Here is a 22,023-nt window from a genome sequence, read left to right on the forward strand (position 1 = left end):
TTTCTATCTTTGCCTTACGAGTGAGCAAAACTCCTCTTGGGAGGCTGGGCACTGCCACACATTTTTCTCACACATAATTTTTAGGGAATCAAGTTAATTCCAGGATCGCAGTGATGCTCTAAAATGACTCAAGAGCTAAGGTCATCACGGAGAAAGTTCCCAGGTTCTGGCTCAGGTCCGTGGAAATCTGGGTCTTGAATGCTATTCTAGCTCAGGAATGTCTGGGGGCCCCAACCATCCTGCAACACAAGCAGCCACTTTTCCATTAAAATGACACAGAATGCTCTGGCCAGCTCAGACCTACTGGACATTTCTGGGTCATGTATCCTCTACAAAATAACTACACCCTGTCAGAAGGCAGCATGAACCTCAGGACTGAAGATATGGTATGAAAACACTAACACGCCAAGTGTTCAAATAAAGTTCCACCTTTAGGCTGGGTAATCCTTTTTCTTTAGGGCTGATATATAGGAAGAAACGATGTCAAATTTGTAAGGTTTTAACTATGGGTTCAACCGGTGCATTTGCTTTTGGAGTCGGTAGAAAGGAGACATTTTACTAAATATAGTAAAACCTTATCTATAAATAACCATCGGGAAGAAAAACATTTTTAGGATGCCTGAGTCAGCATGTTTACATAGTAGATTATTTAGTTTGGGATCAAATTACACTTTGTGACCCAAATCCCAGGATTCTCCTAAGTTTTCTGTACTTCCCACTCCCACCTCCCTGTTAATGTCCACAAGGGAGAGATCACAAACTGACAGAGGGTGACGTCCCCGTTCAGAACACCCAAATGCACGTGCATACAAATGCAAACTCCTTACAACTGTTTAAGAAGTGTATTTTTGTCATAGGTTCACTATAGTCTCTAGTGAGAAAGCTGATAATTCAGATGCCAAATTATATACAAGAGGCTGGTGCTTTGGAGGAAATATTTTGAATACGATTTTCTTTGATTCTTTAAATCACTGATGTTTGGTGCCAACACCTGATGAGTGGTTTTAAGTGAAAGACAGAAAGGAATATATTCAACACATACAACATTTTATACTTTAGGTTACTTTATTAAAAACTTACATTTAGGTGTATTGCTTCAATTTCTTTGGTCTGGATAGGTGATCTCTCTCCCTTCATCATCCTATCAAAGCCACCCCACCTAGCTCTTGGAAAGAACTCCCACTTGCTTTTCCATGTCCTTGCCTTTCACGGACGGTCTCACCATACTTGACTGTAACCAGCAACTCTATCGTAATTTTGGAAAACATAGGGTTCATATTCTTCCTGCTCAAGGATTATTCTTAGTCTTTAATGACAGCTATATTCTCAACTTAATAAAATGTCTGTCAGTTGTAACAGGCAAAGCCGATATTACACACCAGGCAAAAAACAGGCTACTCCCCATGGCTCGGTTTTACATTTCGGACCCTCACATAATCAGTTTGCAAATTCTTCTCCCTATTCCAGTGAACACAAGCAGAGAATCAGGCAGCTTAGAGTAGGCAATTTACAATTTAGGTTTTCTGGAACAAACTGTCAATATTTATTTAAAAAAAAACAAAAACAAACAAACAAAACTTACTGTATTGGGTTGGCCAAAAAGTCCGTGCGGGTTCTCTCAGCTTACAGGAAAACTGAGTGAACTTTCTGGCCAACCCAATATGAGTAAAAGTTAGGTGACCTTGCAAATGATACAGTTCCTAAAGTTATGAGCCACAGATGCTGGACTTCTGGAACAACAGTTAAACTTCGGCATCACATCACTTCCTGTATTATTTCTGTTCATGATGTCTGTTCCTCTGATTTACCTGGAATCAATGACTCTGGGGGAGAAAAAAAGGATTCTTTAAGAAGCTGATCAATCGTGGATCCCACATTAGTAAAGTACTAAACATCAATACCATCGAAGGGGGGTTAAATAAATATGTCACTGGGGAGCATTTCTCAGGAAAGTCTTGAGTGTAATTTTCAGCTTATGGGGCTCAAGTTTCATGCTGAATGATTATTTAGAAGATACTCTTGCTGAGAGCACATATTCTAATTTTCAGATTTTTAACCTTGAATGCAGAACGAGGTCACCTCCAGCCACCCTTTTAAAACATTTAGGGTTTTTTTCTAAAAAAAAAAAAGAAAGGAAAAGAAAGGTAATTTGTTAGCAGTACTTAAGTGTCCAACAGAAACCACTTCGTCTGTTAAACAATATCTGACTGCCAGTTTTCTCTTCCTGTCGGTTGATAGACAATGGCATGACACAGCCACCATCGCCGTGGCAACAGCACTGGGAACTATCAGAGGAAAATTGCACATGGCACTGCCGGCCCTCGAGCAGTCATGCCTCAGCTTCCTCTGGAGGATGCTTTCTCTGCAAGTCTGGGATGCTCCAGGGTACCATCAACCCAGTGCGACGCCGAGACTACAGATCACGCGGCGATTTCACGGAGCCCCGCTCTTCGGCGGTCACTCTTGTCACCAACGTGAGCACCCGTTTTCAATACTGAAGCTGCAGCGGTGAATGAAGTCGAAGTCTGGGAGGGAAGGCAACAAGCAAGCTAATGATGCACGACAAGGTGCGACATGCACAATGAAGAATGGAGAAAGCGGTGGGCCTCGGGAGGCTTCCTTTCCCTCCCCTGTATCCCACATTGCTTTGTGCCCGCCTCTCATTTGTCAACCTTTGGGCACAGGTCTCACTGGACTTCTCGCCCCGGCGCAGTGCCTTGCACGCAGCAGCTGCTCGGAAAACGTTTCTCGAACGAACCAATTCCTTTCTTAAGTTTCCCATTCAACACACCTTTCCTGGGGCCCAGGCCCAGGGGCTTAAGTAGGCTGGGAAAGTCAGCGAAGCCCCGACCACACAGACGAGAGCGTCTCGTGAACTTTAAAAGTCAAAAACTATTTTAGTGAAATAATCGAAGTGCAGACGCAAGAAATGGTCTGGGTCTCCTACATGGGCAGCGGGACAGCCGGAGGGCCGGGACTCAAGCCCCGCGCGCCCCGATCTCGTAACCCCGGCCCGGCCGCTAGAGGCCCGCACGGTCCCCGCTCCCGCCGCGGCCTCACGGAAGCTCCGGCAGCTCACCTAAGCGGACAACACAGGACCGAGAACAACTCCAGCCCCTCCAACAACGCGAGCTCACCATCCAGGTACCGGCCAACCGCACTGCCGCGGCAACGCCGAGGCCGCCGTCTGCACCGGAACCGGATCCCTCATCTGGACGTGACCCCTTCCCGGCGTCCCGCGGAGCTGCGAAAACCCCGCCCAGCGCCTGACCCAGTCCTCCCTCAGTATCCCAGCAGGCCCGTCTACCCTTCGGAGGGAAGTTGTCTTTCTGGTTTCACCTCTCCTTACCGCGGAACGTCGTGACACTAATGGACATCCACTTTGTCCAATCAACTGAAGAAGCGGTTGCCGACGGCCAATGGTAAGGGGGTGGGTGGTGGCTCAGACATAAAGACCACCTTCACCCTGTCGGGGCGGGACGAGCAGTCTGATTGGTAGAATTAAGTAATTGCGGGCCAGAGCTCTCCAATGATGGAGAGCTATTCGGAGCCGGTCCAATGAGGGCTTCCGGGGGGCGGGCCGAGCCGCCGCGGGCCGGGTCCCGGGAAGGCTCCGGCTGGCTAGCCCAGGTCGCCGGCGGTCTAGGGCTGCGGCCAACGTGCCGGGATGAGCGGGTCCCTGGGCCGGGCGGCGGCGACGGCGGCGTCGGCTCTGCTCCGCTGGGGGCGCGGCGCAGGCGGCGGCCTCCGGGGCCCGGGCGTGCGGGCGGCAGGCTCGGGCGGCAGCGGCTCGTCGGAGCACCTGGACGCGTTAGTGAAGAAGGACAAGGTGGTGGTCTTCCTCAAGGGGACTCCGGAGCAGCCCCAGTGCGGCTTCAGCAACGCCGTGGTGCAGATCCTGCGGCTGCACGGCGTCCGCGACTACGCGGCCTACAACGTGCTGGACGACCCCCAGCTCCGGCAAGGTCAGGGCTGGCTGCGGGCGGGGCTGGGGGGCGACCTCCCTTGGCCGCTCTGCGGGGCCGAGGGTCTGTCGGGCGGTCGGTCAGGGTACGGGTTTCCACACCGCATTAGAGCATCTAGAGTGGGGGCACGATCGAGTTGAAACTGGGTTTTGAAGATCTGAGGCTCTGGGCCAGCCTGTGCAGCGGGTTTAAGTCCTAGCTGTTCTCCGATTCTCACTGTGAGCTGCAATAGGCGTTTCAGGGCGAGTTCTCTTCGGGTGAGTCCAAGGAACATGGTCAGCAGCCCGACTCCCAGCTTTGCAGGAGTGGGGAAGTGGGGCAAAGGGATACAGGCAGAGGCCCTAAGGAGTAGTCACTTGGGGACAATTTGAGGGAGTGTCCTGTCCCGTGAATAAGGGGCAGGTACTGTTGATGGTGCGGGGAGGGCCGAGGCTGCCCTTTTTTGAGGCTCGGGGGTTCAGAGATTGGCCTGTCGTGCCTCAAGGCTAGGGGATGGGGGTGGTCAGGGACCGTTCTCTGTCGTTGCTTACAAGGAGGGGTTTGACTCCGCTTTTGGAGTGGATTTAGCTGACGTCTGCTGCTGTGGGAGAAAAAGACATGAAAATTCATGTTCAGATACTCAAGGATGGGGGGGATTTGTGGGAGATAGGGTATCTTAGAGAGGTTTGTGGGGAGCGGGACGAGGAATGACTCCTGAGCCCTAGCTAACTCAAGCTGGCAGCTCCAGGAGCCAGTCAGGTTCTGGGGCAGTCTGCAGAGTCTGTGACTTGTCACTGGCTCTGGAGGGAGGGAGGAGGGCCCTGACAGTTAATTAGCAGCTTTGCTGTTGAGTCTCCTGCTGTGAACCTTACCTGCATTCTTCTGTTTGCTGTGCGTTGAGTAGGAGGACTGGAGAAGGGAATGGCAACGCATTCCAGTATTCTTGCCTGGAAAACCAGGCCTGCCCTTTGGCTGGGGTGGATGGGGTTGGCAGAGAAATGGGGGACTGTCCCTGTACCCGCTGAAGGGTGGCATTCCAGTTAGACTTTTCAGTGACTGAGTTCTCCCTGAGTCTTCCTGAGGTTGTTTAGTGACAGTGTCCTAGAGAGAGTTTTAAGGCACCAAGTTCTGTGGTAGTCTCCATGCCGAGTTCTGTATTTTGCTGTTCTGCATTTGAAGTTGTCCACCATCGTCATTCCAACATGGACGAGACAGGCTGGTGTCAGGGAAAGGCTTCAGGTTAGAATCCTGTGGCCAATCCATTCTGCAGCCTGAAGCAAGTCACAAAACTGCATTTTGCCTTTCAATATTATGAGGATAATGAAACCATCTGTGCCAAAGTTTTTGTGAGGAACAAAGAGAAAGGAAAACTTTTAGAAAGTGCCCGTCATCTCACCTGGCACAGGAAAGGCACCCACTAAGTGGTAGCTGTTTTATTATTAGCACTTTATGACTTTAAAAGTGTTTTTCCCCACGTTATCTAATCCCTATAGAACTCTTGGTTTTGGTGGGTGGAAATGAGGAGTGAAGGCAGCTTAGCATTACCAGAAGGTACGGGATCCCAAAGAGTCGGACTCAACTGAGCGACTAAAAATAAAAAAAAGTAATACGACCATGAATTATGCCCACGATCCTTTTGCCTTCCTGGTCTACTGGAATGCTACCAAGTGGCTGGCTTTTTTCACATACAGGGTGAGCTACAGTCTTCATCCAGCAGCAGGGTGTCTCTGCTTATAAGATAAGATAGGAGTAACTGCAGTCTCAGCTGGGACCTTGCCTCGCCACTATGGCCCTTAGTAAAAAGTTGTGTTGTTGTTATCTTGCTTAGCATAAAGTTTTGAGAGCCTCCTGTTTGTGACTTTCAGTTCTCCTGTTTAATATAACCAGTGGATGGTATAACTGAATCCCTTTGCTCTATACCTGAAACATTACGCATCAACTGTACTTCAATTTAAAAAAAAATGTTTTTAAATATAACCAGAGGTAGGCCATTCTGCAGTCTGGCCAGTGAACTTAAAGTAAGAGCAGGAGTGAGAATGTTTTTGCTAAGAACACTTCTGTGTTTGACTTTCAGTCTTCTGTTCTTAAGTGTTCAAACCGTAGCAACAGGAATTTAACCCTTAAATGTCTTGACCATTGACCTTCATCAGACCATTACTTTCGTTAGTAAATGTGTTACATGTATATTGAACATAATACATGTCTTTTGTTGCCTAGAAAAGTAAGCATTAGTGTAAGTCTCAACCTCCAGACTTAGGGCGGAGCGGTGTAAGCAGGTTTTCACAGCGAGGATTAGTTTAGCCTGGGTGAGGCTTTGAAACTTGAAGACTCCATCTTTTTGCTTGCCATAGCTTTGAGTTTATCGTGAGAGACTGACAGGCTGTCTGATGCTTGCTTTTGCCAACCAAGGATATGTCTGTGCGCCTTTCCCAGACCCAAGGTCACTTCTAGTAACAGGAGAGTTCAGTTCAGTTCAGTCGCTCAGTCGTGTCGGACTCTGCGACCCCACGGACCGCAGCACGCCAGGCTTCCCTGTCCATCACCAACTCTCGGAGCTTGCTCAAACTCATATCCTTCGAGTCGGTGATGCCATCCAACCATCTCATCCTCTGTCGTCCCCTTTTCCTCCTGCCTTCAATCTTTCCCTAGAGGGCAGACAGAATGAAAAGCACAACCGGAGAGGGACTCCTGCAAAACTGGCCTTTCCTGCTTTCTTGTGCCAGAAGAGCCCAAGCTGGAGGAAGACTCTCAGACACTGTCTCCTGGTTCTGGGCGCTGGGTCCGTGGAGTGTGGTGCCCAGAGGTGTCAGGCTGAGACCTGAGACCCAGGGAACCAGGGTGACTGTGAGGCAGCTTAACACTTTGTCCTTCCTCAAGTGTTTTTTTTTTCCTTTTTTAAAACCTGGAGCACACATCGAAGACAACCACAGTGGGGGACCCAAAGGGATAGGGACCCATATCCCACCCCTGGTCTTAACAAAGATTAGTCTTTACTTTCGGTTGCAAAAGAAACATGTGCTCATGGGAGAAACTTGGAAAACAATGATGAAAACCTAAAGCAAATGAAAATCCACTGTAATTCTGGTGGAAACCATAAACCATTATTATTAACATTTGGATCTACCTTCTAACAGTTTTATTTATTTTTTTTTTAGTACAGTTGAGATCACACGTGTCTATATGTAGCGTTCTGCCCTCCTGAGAGCGGGGAACGTGTCTTTTGTGACTCCCGGAGCACTGTGTGTGTTACTTGTGCAAAGCGAGCTTTCAGTGAGTGTCTCAATGAAAACTGCTTCTTTTCTTTATCATTTTATCATAAACTCTATTCCATGCTCGTAAAAACAGTATGGACACTGGAATTTCTGCCTATTCAGATTACTCTTGTATTCTTCACATAGAGAGCAGTGTCTGTTGAATGAATAACCATCATCCTTTGTCGAATGGTTCTTAAGCATTTGAAAATATACTCAGCCTCGCCAGTGTCCAGGACTTTAAGGCCGTAGTAAAGCTATGATGTTAGCAAGAAGTCAGATCAGGAGTGTGCGTATGTGTCTGTGGAGGGCGGGTTGTATGCTGCAGACAGGGAGATAACATGTGCCCACCCTCTGGAGGAGAAACTCTCAGTACCTGGGCAGGTTGAAGGTGAACCGACCTGAAGACCCATCTGTTTCACTCTCGGGTATTTAGTCTACAGCAGGGATTGACAAGCTTCCTTTGTGAAGAGCCAGAGTGTAAATACTTTAGGCTTTGGGTGCCCAGTGGTCTCTGTTGGCACCCGTTCAGCTCTGCTGTTACAGTGTACTGCAGTTAGGGACGACGCCTAGACAAAGGAGAGAGGCGGAGTTCCAATAAAACTTTACTTATAAAAACAAGGAATTGGAATGGACTTGGCCCGAAGGCTGTGGTTTGCCACCCCTTGGGCTGGAGAGACCGTCCCCTGCCTGTGAACTCGGAGACTCCTGTAAGGATGTGCAGCTTCTTTGTAGTAATGAAAAGTGGGCAAGAAAGGATCTTGGTCTCTTAGCAGCAGACTGAAGAAAGCAACTGTGTCATGTGATGGGAAACTAAGCTATGGTTAAAAAATTAATTAGATCTAAAGGTATTTAATCTGACTGAATCTAAGAAAAGACAATGTTTAGCCAAAAAGGTGGCTCAGTGGTAAAGAATCCACCTGCCAATGCAGGAGACTCGGGTTCAGTCCCTGGATTGGGACGATCCCCTGGAGAAGGAAATGGCGACCTGCACCAGTATTCTTGCCTGGGAAATCTCATGGACAGAGGAGCCTGGAAGGCTACGGTTCATGGGGTCGAAAAAGAGTCAGACATGACTTGGTGACTAAACAGCAACCGGTTGCAAAAAGGTAATTGTGACTTAATGCCACGTGTGTATATAAATGTTCAAAATGTGACGCGGTCCCACGGATTGCAGATCTGTGTGTCATGCAGGTGGGGCTCACAGGTGGGCAGGAGTAACTGATGCCAGCCCCTGGCCAGAGGCCACCTCTGGTGGTCAAGAACCTGGCCTTTGAACTCCCAGGCACCGGGACACAAATTCTAGCTCCACCATATGCTAGCTCTGTGACACTGGTTACGTTATTTAACCTAAGAGCCCTTATTTGTTCATCTGTAGAATAAGGATAGTTATACCTACCTCTGTAAAGGTGAAACGAGATTAGAGTGTGAAAAATGTAAGAGTATGAAACTCAGGAAGCCGTAGCTCAGGAGATGGTATTTTTATTGCTGCATGGCGTGCTTCGTTGGTGTCCCCGCTTTCTTTCCCTCTGTTTTCTCTGCTGCATATGTTGTCAGAAGAGCATCACTGTGAATGGGGTAGAGGATACTGACATGGAGAGGGTAGCCACAGGGCGCCTGGCACTGTGGGAGCTTAATTCCTTTCACCAATTTTAACTTATTTAATCTTCATAATAAATCTGTGAGGCAGAGTTACTCCCATTTTAAGGCTAAGAGATGCGATTTACCTGAGGCTGTATTTACAAGCCAGCCAGCCAGGCTGACCCCTGAACCAAAGCCTTGTTCCTCTCGTGTGCCTGTTCAGTCGTTCAGTCGTGTCCCACTCTTTGTGACCCCGTGGACTGTAGCCCACCAGACGCCTCTGTCCATGGAGTTTCCCAGGCAGGAATACTGGAGCGGGTTGCCAGTTCCTCCTCCTGGTTCCTTCTTGGCACTGTGGTTTACTTTTCCTCTCTTGAAGCTCTGCTATTTTTGATGCTTTTAGCTCACATTATCTCAAGCAGTCCTACCTGCTTAAGTGCTTAAGTACTCTTAAGTTAGGGAATATGGAGAACTACATGACTCCAGAGGACGTGACGTCACCTCACCAAGGAGTAGAGTCCCCTAATTGGCAGAGTTGGAATTAAACTGCATCAGACTCTGAAGCTCCCATCCTGAAAATCTACCAGGAAAAAGGAAAACTGCAATCACGGTGCTCCTATGGTTGATTGTCCAAAGCAGGAATGACGTCCAGTGTTCTGAAATGTCAAGAATTTTAGAAGCACCTTTTGAAAGTTCTGGAAGGGAATTTTCTAGAACGTTTTCTCCCCTCTGACTTGATACTTTGGAATATTAAAATTTTTGGTGGAGCAGTGGTTGTATGTAGAACTGATTTTGTAAGAGACTCCTAAGTCTCAGTCCTGGTTTTACCTGTTATGTAACTTTGCATTCAGCATTTTCTGTCAGAAACAGAATCACATTTTATCATCTATAAAGTATGGTTATCATTAAGATCCATTCTTGGCTATGATTTTCTAATTTTTCAAGAATTGCTCTCTGGTTTATTCCAAGCGATAGATGCAAGAACTACACAAATATTCACACTTACATTGTAGTCACTGAAAATTTAAAGGGTGAGAAAAATTAGCCATACTTGATTGTGACTTCATAGAATTTTAGTTTCCAATTTATGATTTATAGTGTTTTGTTTTTGGGAGTTTCTCACTTCACTCTCTAAGAAGCAGTTGGGTATTTCCTTTAATATTTAAACTTGTAATCAGACTTTTTAAAACATGGAAAATGGCATCGTTTTTAGGAAAGATGTCAGAGCTTTGCTTTGACATCAGCTACCAACAGCACTTGATAATCTAAAAATGAAAGAAGCAGGTAAGTTTAATTATGATAAACTGTCAGCACTGTCGGAGAAGGCAGTGGCACCCCACTGCAGTACTCTTGCCTGGAAAATCCCATGGACGGAGGAGCCTGGTGGGCTGCAATCCATGGGGTTGCTAAGAGTCAGACACGACTGAGCGACTTCACTTTCACTTTTCACTTTCATGCATTGGAGAAGGAAATGGCAACCCACTCCAGTGTTCTTGCCTGGAGAATCCCACAGTGCCATCCTGTGCTCTGAGGTGGGTTCTCCTACGTTCTTGAAGTGTAAGTGATCAGGACAGTCACGGGCCGTGGGGTTTGCAAGGAATCAGTCTCCCTTGCACGTGACTGTGTTGGATATTCAGGGTGGGCCAAAAGCCCGCTTGTTTTGGCAGTTTTGGTGGTAAGAGTGGATTCCCTTCCTTCCTGGCCGTTGGGCTGCATGGTCTGCAGCAACATAATCTTCAGTGACTGGGACAAGCCTGATGCTGTGGTTGAGCATGGTACAACCATGGTTGAGCATAAACACAACTGATGAAAGCAAATCATTCTTTTACTCAACAAAGGTTATATTTTAAAACATCATACTTTTTAGGGTTAAACATGTGGTTGTGGGTGGCCTTCAGATGGCAAACTTTTTCACCTTTGGAGTGTTTCAAAAATTGTAGGCACTGGGACTTCCCTGACGGTCGAGTGATTTAAGACTACACTCCCAGTGCAGGGGGCCTGGGTTCAATTCCTGGTCGGGAAACAGATCCTGCGTGCTGCGAGGCACAGCAAAAAAAAAAAAAAAATTACAGGCGTTCACCAAAAGAATCAGTGCATATTTATTGCTATGGAAAGCTTAATGCGCGTATTATTAATTGGGGGAAAAAACTCATAGTGTTGTGCAGATAAATGGTTTGTGTACATAAATGTAAAATATGTTTAAGAAAGTTTAGAAGAGGTAAAAAGTTCATGTTAAACGATTCCTAATCCTCCCCGTCATAAATAAAAAAAATGAATTATTGGAAACATAAGTAAATTCTGATAGTCTCTTTGTGTTTGAGAATAGAGTTTTTTTAAAAAAAATCCCAAACACACAACTTAATGCTAAGTAATTATTTATGTAGTACCAAGCATCAGAGCAATGAACAACCTGAATTCTTCAGAGTATTCCAGTATGAAGACATTCTGATGGTTCGTGGAATTTGCCCTTTATTGATAATCTCCAAACCTCCAGCTGACTTTTTTTTTAAAAAACAGAAACCCAGAGTGGCTTCGAAGGGAACTTTTCAGAGCCTATAATGTTGTAACCATTTCTTCATCCTTGAAGTCTGTCTGCAGAAGAAAGATAAAACTCTCCAGTGGCAACCTTCTAGCGCTGTCCTGGTGAGCAAAGTTGCTGGTTTTTTTTTTTTTAGGAGGCAGTGACTTAAAAGAGAAAAACATAGGGTATCTTGGGACTGTTATTTGTAAAATAACTCCTATTGGCCATCGTACTTGGTCAGACACATCTGATAATAAACGACGGGGCATCAAGCAGAAGGTTTTGTATTGTTTGTTTACATAAAACCACCACTTGACCGATTTCTAAAATTTGCCTAATACGATCTTTTGCTTGAAGAATCTGTTGACTTTTCTGTTTCATTTATTTGTATGTTTAAAAAAGTACACTTCAATCTCAGGCTCTGAGTCAAAAAGAAAGTAAAAGATGAGGAACTCAGAAAAGGTTTTTTTTTTGTTTTCTTTAATGTCTTAAGATTGAAACCACATTTCTTTCGTAACCATCGCCCTCATGGCCCAGCTCTGAACAGAATCGTCAGATGGTTGCCCTGTCCCAGGAGGCGTGTCATCTCGCTGTGTCCTTGGAGCCACCGTCCTTGTCTGTTAGTGCGGGGAGGGGGTCTCCCTTGGCCTGTGGCCCTGCGCCTGGCCCAGGGCACGGGCCTTTGTGAGCCCTGGGCCTTCCCTTCATTTTCCTCAGTCCCGACGAGTTCTGGGCTGAACCAGCTCAGCTGTCCCATCTGAGGGGCGGAATAGGGCCAGAGCCACAGTCTATAGACACAGGAGATGGATTTTTGCTCGGTTAAGAGAATCATTCAAGATAAAAACGAGTGACTCAGTGTCTTGCTTCACCAACCAAGACAGGCATGAAGAACTCTCGGTGGGGGCTGCCCAGTCTGCCAGTGAGTCACTGTGATGGGCCCACGCTCAGTCGTCCATTTGGAATTGAAGTTGTGGCATTTCTCTTTTTATTTTGCAACGTGGCTGGCACAAGCACGGGGAATATCACCTGTGTGTCTTGTGTAACTTGCATTAACTAATCAAGTACTCTGCCATTATCCAGGGTCAATTGTGAGTCAGGTCATTTATGAGAGTTTTCCTTACCTGATTCTCGTAAAAACTTTGTGGGATGAAGGTAGAAACAGGATGGAGGCCTCTCAGTTTATTTATAATTGGAAGAGTCAGGGTTTTTTTGTTTGTTTGTTTTGTTATTTATTTGGCTGTGCTGGGTCTTAGTTGCAGCGTGTGGCAACCCTTGAACCCTGGCCCTCTGCCTTGAGAGCTCAGAGTCTTAGCCACTGGACCTTCAGGCACGTCCCAAAGAGTCAAGGTTTAAACAGAAGTTCACTGGACTCTAAAGCTTATGCTGTCCCCAGGGATGGGGAGCAAGGGAGGGACACGGGGTGTTCTGCTCAGAGCAGGGAGACGTGTCGTCATGCAGGTTCATCTTTGCTCATTCCAATGACCCTCCATGTTCTTTCCCCGTAGGCATTAAAGACTACTCCAACTGGCCCACCATCCCGCAAGTGTACCTTAACGGCGAGTTCGTGGGGGGCTGTGACATTCTCCTGCAGATGCACCAGAACGGGGACCTGGTAGAAGAACTGAAAAAGCTGGGGATCCGCTCCGCCCTCTTAGATGACACAAAAGACCAGGACTCGAAGTGAGGGAAGGCGGCCCCGGGCGAGGGGCCGCTGGTGTCAGCATCTCACCACCAGAGAAGCCTGACCGTTCAGGTTCCCAGTCTTCAGATGGCTGCTTGCTCTGGCTCCTCCAGTTTGTAAGCAGCCAAGTGATTTTAGTGTGTCTGGTGTTTGGGCAAGGAAGATCCTATCTCGAACAAAATCGTAAACACTGTACTGTCATAATCAATGTTGCATTACGAGATTGTTGTAAACAAAATTCCTCTTGTTTTGTCCTTTGCTCTTTGCCTGATTCAGGAGTAAACCTGGGAGCTTTTGAATCATTGTTATTCTTCACGGGTCCTCCACAAATAACGTCAGTCTGTAAAGATAATATACCATCCCCCCCTACCCTCCCCCAGTTTTTCGTGACTCATTCTGTTAAGAAAACTGATGGGCAAGGAAGAAAATAAGATAACCGGGGTTTGGGGTTGTGTTTTGTTTTTTTTTTTAAATAAAATGCCAACCCAGGGATACTGCATGTGAGTGGTTATTTTGAACAGCAGTAAGTCTGTGCGTTCATCTGTTCCGGCTGCTGTAACAAAATGCCGTAGACTGAGTGGCTTATAAACAGTGGATGTAGATTTCTCACAGTTGTGGAAGGCAGAAGTCCAAGATCAAGTCTGTAGCAGATACGCTCTGTGGTGAGGCCCACTCCTGCTTCACAGACAGCCGTGTTCCCACTTTTGGGGCCCCTTTGGTTAAGGGCATTAATCCCATTTATTAGGAGTCCACCCTCACGACCTGATCACCTCCCAAAGGCCCCACCTCCTAACACCATCCCTTTGGGAGTTAGGTTATATGTCAGCATAGGAATTTTGAGGGGACACGGACATTCAGTCTAGAAGGACTTTTAGTAACTCTGACCTTTGGATTTTAGAAATTAAGAGTGAGTCTCATACTCTTCTATTAAAATTTCCATGAAAATTGCCATCAAGCTGTGCTCTAATTTCTTGAGGGGAAGTAAGTGTTGTCAATGCTGAGAGGCGTTGATGACCCAGTTGGAGTCCTGGGCAGACTGGACTGGCAAGAAGTGAGGGGGAGAGACGAGGGGGCACCCCACTTGCCCGTCTCCAAAGACCTGTGCTTGGCCAGCTGTGCTGCACTTCCATAGGAAGCGGCCATTAACCCCCTCCAGAGCATGGGATCTTGTGAACCTTTTATTCCTTAAAAATAGGGCCTTTATAAAAAAAGAACATAATTGGAATCATAGATGATTCTGTACTGTGGTACGTGGTATCTTTTAACAAGACTGTGTTTCTTCTCCACCTGCGCTGAAAGTGAGCTGGAGGTAAGCTTTACAGTAACTCATAGGAAGAAAGCCCACTCTTACACCTTGGGGTTCCCAGAAGCCTTCATTCCTCTCCAAGGGCTTAAACAAAGCATCTATTCAGAAGTGCACAGTGGCAGAGGTAGGAAGAAGCTGCATTTTTTTTTTTTTTTAAAGAGCAAAAGTAATAACAAAGAAAGAGGATGGCTTATTTCCCCAGAGCCATTCGGGAGGCTTGCTCTGTGCTGATCACTGAGACTACATGAATACCTCTTGGAAAAGCTCTGAAAACGGATGGACTTAGTGGGGTAAGGATTGACCTGCCCGGTGGTCCTGCAGGTCTCAGCTCCTGGCTCCATCCTTCCCGCACCCCCCCGCCCCCCACCTGCCAAGAGCCTGTGGAGAAAGGAAAGACGAGTTGTAGCCCCCACAGGTCGTTGGGGGCTGTCCTATTAGATGAGAGGGCTGGCCTTGGTAAATTACAGAACTCAGGGCTTCAGGGGAAAGAAAAGCAGATTATTGTCACAAAAGGTTTCATGTTACACGTGTTGTGTACTCTGCATCCCATCAATACCTTTTGTGTCTGCTCTACGCTAAGAGCTTACACAGACCCATAGAGGAGGTTGGAGCTCATTTGTTGGAAGCATGTTGTTTTACAAATGAAAATGAGGGCACTGGAAGGAAGCCCTGTGCCGCTGCCATGCCAAGGCTGAGCCAAGCCTGTGACCTTGTCCTTTAGAAAGAATACCAGTGGGAAATCACTCTCTTACTGTTCCTGGATGAGAACCAGGCTCTGGGGCACACACGTGAGCGTGTAAAACTGACCCTCGCCTTCGCATCTGGTGCTTTTCCATAATTTTGCTCCTTTTGGCTTTTTCCCTAAACCTGCCTTTATCCCCGTAGGGTTCATCTAAACAATGAAATGATGAGAAACATTTGCAGGGAAACATCAATGTAGGAAACCTCCCTAGAATATCAGCACTGGGAGAGAGCCACCAAGTAAATAATTTGACTCAGAGGCTTATGAATCATAGTGAGATCATATCAGTCACCAGAGAGCTTAAAAGTTTAAGCAATCACTGAGCTCTACACGGAATGGAAATGTTCTTTCCAGCAGTTCATTAATACTTTCTTTCTCTATGCTTGACACATCTTTCCCAAGTGGGAAATTGAAGATGGTATCTGATGTCAGTCTGAATAATTTTAATGATCTGCATAATTAGAATTTGCCGTGATAATTGGAACAGTGACACGAGAATCCCTTGTACAAACAGCAGTGTCACACATCATCTGTTTTAACTATGCAAGGTCTGCTTCACAGCTTTCCACTGCAGGACATCGGCTGTTACCATTGGATTTATTGGATTTTTGTCACAACTTCAAAGTACTGTGTTACTAGACTGTTGGAAATAGAGGAGGTTATTTTAGAAGACTAAACGTTTGTATGAGTTGAGGTTTGGGAGATATTTTAGAACAGAAGGTAAGTTTTAAGACTTGTTATTGGCCCTATTGAATTGAGTAGAACATGGGTCCTCATGCTTTCCTGTAATTATTAAAGAACTACCATTTGTTAAAGAGAAAAATTGTATCTTGAGAGGTTGGGTCCCTTGGTATTCGTGATGGGAGAGATTGTGCCAAGGGTTCAGAGGATCGACCTTTGTGTTGGCACAGTTAAGTTGGAGTAAATTTAAACCAGAGGCAAGGAAGCTTCCAGGTTTGTTTCTGAGAGTCACTGGCAGGCAAAAATAGGTATTGGTGGATGGTCACAGAAACAGAAGTAGATTTGATAGCTATTAAAAAAAATAGATTTCATAATCCACTTGACAATTGGTGGAATCCAAAATTCCTTTCTTGTCATCCATAAGAACTCAATGATAGCTATATATTTTGGTGGGGCCAGGGGTGTGTGTAGCTGTGCCATATGTAGTTCCCCCATCAGGCATTGAACTTGCCCCCTGCAGTGTTAAGTGCAGAGGCTTAACCACTGGACCACCAGGGAAGTCTCACACTACAGTTAATTTGAGGGAGAGGGAAGGAAGAGTGAAAAAAGAAAGAGCTGGTTTCAAGCCACCCACAGTGGGGGTGAGGTGGACTTGGGCATCTCATCCTGCCCTGTTTCCTGAGAGCAGCATCATGCAGGTGGTAAAGCCGCGTGCACCATTCAGTTAAGCTGGGAGCAGATCTGGTCTGAGTCTAAGGGCTTCCCTGGTAAAGAATCCATCTGCAATGCAGGAGACCCCAGTTTGATTGCTGGGTCAGGGAAGTCCCCTGGAGAAGGGATGGCAAAGCACTTCAGTATTCTTGGGCTGCTCTCGTAGCTAAACTGGTAAAGAAAGCTGCCTGCAATATGGGAGACCTGGGTTTGATCCCTGGATTGGGAAGATCCCCTGGAGGAGGGCATGGCAACCCACTCCAGTGTTCTTCCCATGGGACAGAGAATCCCATGGACAGAGGAGCCTGGTGGACTGCAGTCCATGGGGTCGCAAAGAGTCAGACCTGACTGAGTGAGTAAGAAGTGTACCTTGCTTCAAAGATCTTTTCCTGACTGCAGCCAGACTGGGCTTCCATACACACTTCACTGGCCTTCTCACTCTCTCCCAGATTGCCATCCCTGACCTGACAGCCTTTCCTCACCCCCTGTTTTACCCCCACAACCCCTTATTTTCCTTCACACCAGGCTGTAATTGCCCTTTTGCTTATCTTCACTCAAGGATCCCATATAAGCAGCATATGTCATGCTCAGAAAAATATGTAAAAAATAAGCAAGTAATTTTTTCTGTTCTTTCCAGATGAGTCACAAAAGAAGCATTAGGTCCTGGACTTCCCTGGGGGTCCACGGTTGAGAATCTGCCTGCCAGTGCAGGGGACACAGGTCCGATCCCTGGTCTGGCAAGCTTCCATGCCACAGGTCAGTTAAGCCCACGTGCCACAACTACTGAGCCCATGCTCCCTGGAGCCCTTGTGTGTGTTAATGTGTGTGTGTTACTCACTCAGTCCTCTGACTTTTTGCGACCTCATGGATTGTAGCCTGTCAGCCTCCTCTGTCCACAGGATTCTCCAGGCAAGAATACTGAAGTGGGTTGCTGTACCCTCCTCCAGGGGATCTTCCCAACCCAGGGATCGAACCCAGGTCTCCTGCATTGCAGGCAGATTCTGTACTATCTGAGCTATCTGAGGAGCCCATACTCCACAACAAAAGAAGCCACAGAAATGAAAACCCTGCTCACTGCAACTAGAGAGGAGCCCCGGCTCACTGCAGTTAGAGAAAGCCCTCGCTCAGCAACGAAGACCCAACAGAGTCAAAAGTAATAATAAATAAATAATTTTTTTTTTAAATAAAGATGTAAGAAGTGTTAGGTTCTTGCAGTTCACCAGAGCAGCAGCACGGGGCAGTGCAGAAGAGCTTGGCTTTGGATCAAACTTCCTGGATTCCTATTCCAGTTCTTCCCAGATATGTGACAGGCCTCAGACACATTAATAACCCCCTTGCCTTCTCTACTGAACAGGACAGTGGTGAATGTCACCTACGTCAGGCTTGTTATGAGATTGGAGAATCCACATCAAAAGCCTAGCCCATAATAAGCTCTCCAGATAGGTTAACCTCCATGGTTACTTTGGACTAGATCTGGACTTGATTGTGGTACATTATTCACCATCATTGTTAGGCTTAATAAGGGAGTAGAGATAAGTCTGTATCTATTGACAGGCCATTGTTTGGTTGTTCCCAGAGCATGCAAACTCATCTTTGAAGGTCAATGGCAAAATTTAATACTCTCAGTGGAGTGTATCCATTATTTATCTGCTCTTGGGGCTGGGGTAAGGGAGTCCTGAGACAGAAAGAATTCCCTGTAAATTACTTTCCTAATACTATAGTTGGACTAACTGCCACTGAGTTTTAATTTTTTTTAAATAGTACTTCTTTTCGTTTAGTGGAAACTGTTTACTGAACCGATAGGTTAGAATAGGTTTCATCATGTGAAAGTCTATTTGAAAGAACACAGTTTAACCTTGAGTCAATTCTAATTTATCAGAATTTATCCCTCCTCCAGGGGAGTCCAGGCTAAGTCCTGTATTATGTGATGGGAGCTCTTCCTGCTCTGGACCCCAGGTCTGGGACTGAGCCCCAGGGATCATATAATCTCCACCTCCTGCCTTGAGCCAAGGGAGCGTTAACATATTTGGAATTTGAAGGAGAACTTCAGCAGTTGCTTTTATACATACAGCTGTAACTCTGGGAACCTGGGGCACATTTCCCATTATTTGGGCTTTCTGACCTTTGAGTTTTTATCCACAATTTCTTGGTAACACCGTAGAATAATTCTTGGGCGATCAGAGCACTATTACAGAGGTGACAGCAAAGGATGCTATCAATTCTGCCTGTCCAAGTCACTGCAGTTTTAATGGAGCAAAAGATTGGTGTGGTAGGTTAAATAAAAGGGCCCCAAAGAGGTTCACATCCTGACTTCCAAAACTTGTGAGACTGTTCCCTGGGACTTTGCAGCTGTGATTAAATTAATGGGAAATTATCCTGGATCATCTGGGTGGGGCCAGTCATCACAAGTGCTTTGAAGATGGAGAAGCTGCCATGAGCCCAGGGACACAGGTGTCCTTAGAACCTGAAAAAGGCAAGGACACACAGATTCTCCCCTGGAGCCTCCAGAAGGAATATAGGCCGTGGTTTTTTTGTCCCCCCGCCCAACTTTAAACTTTTCATTTTGTATCGCGGTATAGCCGATTAACAATGTTGTGGTGGTTTCAGTTGAACAGCGGAAGGACTCAGCCATACGTATACATGCCTCCATTCTCCCCCAAATCCCCTCCTATCCAGCAGGCCTGCATGCTAAGTCCCTTCAGTCATGTCCAACTCTTTGTGACCCTATGGATGGACTGTAGCCCTCCGGGCTCCTCTGTCCATGGAATTCTCCAGGCAAGAATACTGGAGTGGGCTGCCATTCCCTCCTCCAGGGGATCTTCCCGATCCATGATCAAATCTGTCTCTTACGTCTCGTGCACTCGCAGGTAGGTTCTTTATCCCTAGTGCCACCTGGGAAGCCCCCCTCTCATCCAGGCTGCCACATAAATATAGGTCTTGATTTTAGCTCAGTGAAATTGATTTCAGATTTCTGGTCTCCAGAACTGTAAGAAGAAAAATGCGTGCTGTCTTAAGCCATCAAGTTGGGGTTATTTGTTACAGAAGCGACGGGAAACTACTACAAGTGGTTCCTGTATTTTCATGGTGGGCATCACTTGGAATGAGCCGACAGGGATCAGTACACAAAGGTTTATTGAGCACCGCCTCCCCTGCCCTCAGCATTTAGAGCCCTAATTTACTGGTTACAAAAGGTCTGCAAATGGAGGGTGTTATCTCTCCGTTTCAGACGACAAAACAGACTCAGAGAGCTGCAGTCCCTCATCCAAGGTCATTACCCAGTGAGGAGCAGGACTGGAACTGCGGTCCTCACGTTGTGGGTCACTCCGGAGGCCTGGCCAAATAATTGCATCCTCAGCCTCTATGGAGCTCTGGCCACCGAGTCTGGGAGTAGCAGCCCTGAAGGGAAGAACTGTTCTTGCCACTGAATTTGATCTGCGTTTCCCCCAAAATACTCAACCAGGAGCCCAGGGCTTTTGCAAGTTCCCCCCGGCTGTGCCTGACTAGGTATGTGAGGAGGTGGAGGGTCAGCTTTCGAGACGGGGGCCGTCAGAGCAGGCCTAACTGGGCAGAGGTGAACGAAGCGCAAGGAAAAGTGCCCCCAGGGTCCCCGTAGTGCGTGGACAAGCGGACAGGCCAGAGGTCCCACTGGGCTTCATTTGGTGAGATTCCCAACGGCAGGAAGCGGGTATTTGAGCCGGAGAGCGGAGGGCTCTCCCCAGGAGCTCCCATCATCGGCAGGATTTCCCCTCTGACCTCAGACCCAGTCCTGGCCCGCCCTGTGTCTCTGCGCTTGCGCAGAGCCTCCGCCCTTACTTCGGGAGCAGCCGTGGTTCTCACGTGCTGGCGGGCATCTCTCCGCCCGGCCCTCCTTCCCTCGCTCCCTCCTCTGTCCATGATCCCAGCCCTTTCCTTTGTCACTTTTTTCCTCTGTCACCTTCTGATTGTTGGCATCCCGGTCCAATAAGGTTTGTAGACTCCCGGTCACTGGTATTTTTCAACTATTAGTTAATCTACTTTTTAATAAGACAATACATGTCAAAGTCAAATGATACTGACAATGAACGTTGCAATGCCGTCTTTCACCTGTTTCCCTAAGCTATTTCTTCTTTTCGCCCCCATCTTTCTTAATATTATGCTTCTTTGCTCTTTCTTTGCTAACTAATTTCAGACATCCGATCTCTTTACTGTTTTCCTAGAAAAGGATTCAGTGCTCTTATATCCTCATCAGTGTCCCCCCTGCCCCCTTCTACTTTATTTCCCATACAGTTATAACAATTTTGGGTTTAATTGATAGTCGGTGTTTGCATTATTATTATTATGACTATTATATTTTTTTCACTAATAAGCCAAATGCTCTATTTCTTTCTTGTGCAACTTTTCCTTCCCTTTATTAATACTTGCTTTTTTCATTTTCATTCTTTTACTGAGATAAAATTGACGTATAACATTGTGTAAGTTTAAGGTGTACAGTGTGATGATTTGATACATTGATCTACTTCAAGATGATGACCACAGTAGGGCTGGTTAAGACATCCGCACATCCATCACCTTACATAATTGCCATTTATTTTTGGTAGAGAGAATATTTAAAATCCAATCTCTTAGCAACTTTCAGATATATAATACAGTATTGCTCACCATACTCACCATGCTGTAGATTAGATCCCCAGATCTTATTCATTCTGTAACTAGAAACTTGTACACTTTGACCAACATCTCTCCATTTCCCCCATCCCCCAGGCTCTGGCAACCAACATTCTATTCTACATTTCTTTGAGTTCTACCTTTTCAGATTTCGCATATAAGTGATATAATGATTGTCTTTTTAATTTGATTATTTTCTGATTGATTTCATATTTAATCTTTACACAGTAGTCTGACATCTCCCCATCAATGCAGTTTTCAAACAGAATCATGGAATAAATAAATGTGCCTGTCCTCTCTGTCCCCCATCCACCTCCTCCCAAGCTCTTCCTGGAGTCCTCCACTCTTCAGCTGTCCTCTGGTTGTCCTGTCAGTATTCTTGGACTCCCTTCATGTCTTCCCAGTGTTGGTTTCTCTGTTCCCTACATCCTGAGTCTTTGTCTTTTTCACTTTATCCCTTTGCTCTACTGGAGCACATCCTGCAAAACCTTTCTAAAGAAGGTGCATAGGAAGTCCACTTTTGGAGATCAGCTTGTCTGAGAAGGTTTTGTTTTGCTTGTATGCTAGATTTGGTAGCTTGTCTGGATCAGAAGAGATTTCCCCTTTAAATTTGAATGATGTTGCTTCATTGCCTTCCAGCTTCCAGTGCTGTTAGTGGGAAATCTGATGCTATTCTGAGTCCCGATCTTTGATGATTCCTTTATAGGAAAAGTCCTCTTTAGGATCTTTTCTTTATCCCTGGTGTATGTGCCCCAGTGTGAATTTCTTTTGTTTTCCCTTCACTGGCTTTCAATCTAGAGAGTCCTGTTTTTCACTTCTGAGAAATTTTCCCAGTACTTCTTCGGGGATTTCCCTACCCTGACTTTTCCTGTTTCTCTTTCTGATTCCTATATGTCAGATGTTAGGGTTCTAGAACAACCTCATAGTTTTCTCGCCTTTTCTCTGCTGTTTTCAAAGTCCC

General features: G+C 46.3%; 1 protein-coding gene, 1 long non-coding RNA gene and 1 other non-coding gene across 3 annotated transcripts; 1 reads left to right on the forward strand and 2 right to left on the reverse strand.

Moving 5' to 3' along the window:
• Nucleotides 1-1,046: 1,046 nt before the first annotated feature.
• On the reverse strand, nt 1,047-3,497 carry LOC109575554 (uncharacterized). Its single transcript, XR_002183261.2, has 2 exons — nt 3,080-3,497; nt 1,047-1,823 (listed from the first exon to the last, which is right to left on the reverse strand). It is a non-coding gene; the product is annotated as an uncharacterized lncRNA (long non-coding RNA).
• LOC139178484 (small Cajal body-specific RNA 13) lies at nt 2,149-2,422 on the reverse strand. The gene has a single exon (XR_011562873.1). It is a non-coding gene; the product is annotated as a small Cajal body-specific RNA 13 (non-coding RNA).
• Nucleotides 3,498-3,586: 89 nt separating the features above from the next.
• GLRX5 (glutaredoxin 5) lies at nt 3,587-13,470 on the forward strand. The gene is made up of 2 exons (XM_019983771.2): nt 3,587-3,965; nt 12,803-13,470. The coding sequence occupies exons 1-2, from the start codon at nt 3,668-3,670 to the stop codon at nt 12,979-12,981; spliced, it is 477 nt and encodes a 158-aa protein (XP_019839330.1). The 5' UTR covers nt 3,587-3,667; the 3' UTR covers nt 12,982-13,470.
• Nucleotides 13,471-22,023: the final 8,553 nt, after the last annotated feature.

This window comes from Bos indicus, chromosome 21 (genome assembly GCF_029378745.1).
Source record: "Bos indicus isolate NIAB-ARS_2022 breed Sahiwal x Tharparkar chromosome 21, NIAB-ARS_B.indTharparkar_mat_pri_1.0, whole genome shotgun sequence".
In the NCBI taxonomy this organism is placed as follows: domain Eukaryota; kingdom Metazoa; phylum Chordata; class Mammalia; order Artiodactyla; family Bovidae; genus Bos; species Bos indicus.

Bases quoted from the DNA above. Each gene is read 5' to 3' on its own strand.
- GLRX5 (XM_019983771.2), top strand. From the start codon at position 3,668: ATGAGCGGGTCCCTGGGCCGGGCGGCGGCGACGGCGGCGTCGGCTCTG. The intron at 3,966-12,802 runs GTCAGGGCTGGC...CTTTCCCCGTAG, and splicing joins CGACCCCCAGCTCCGGCAAG to GCATTAAAGACTACTCCAAC.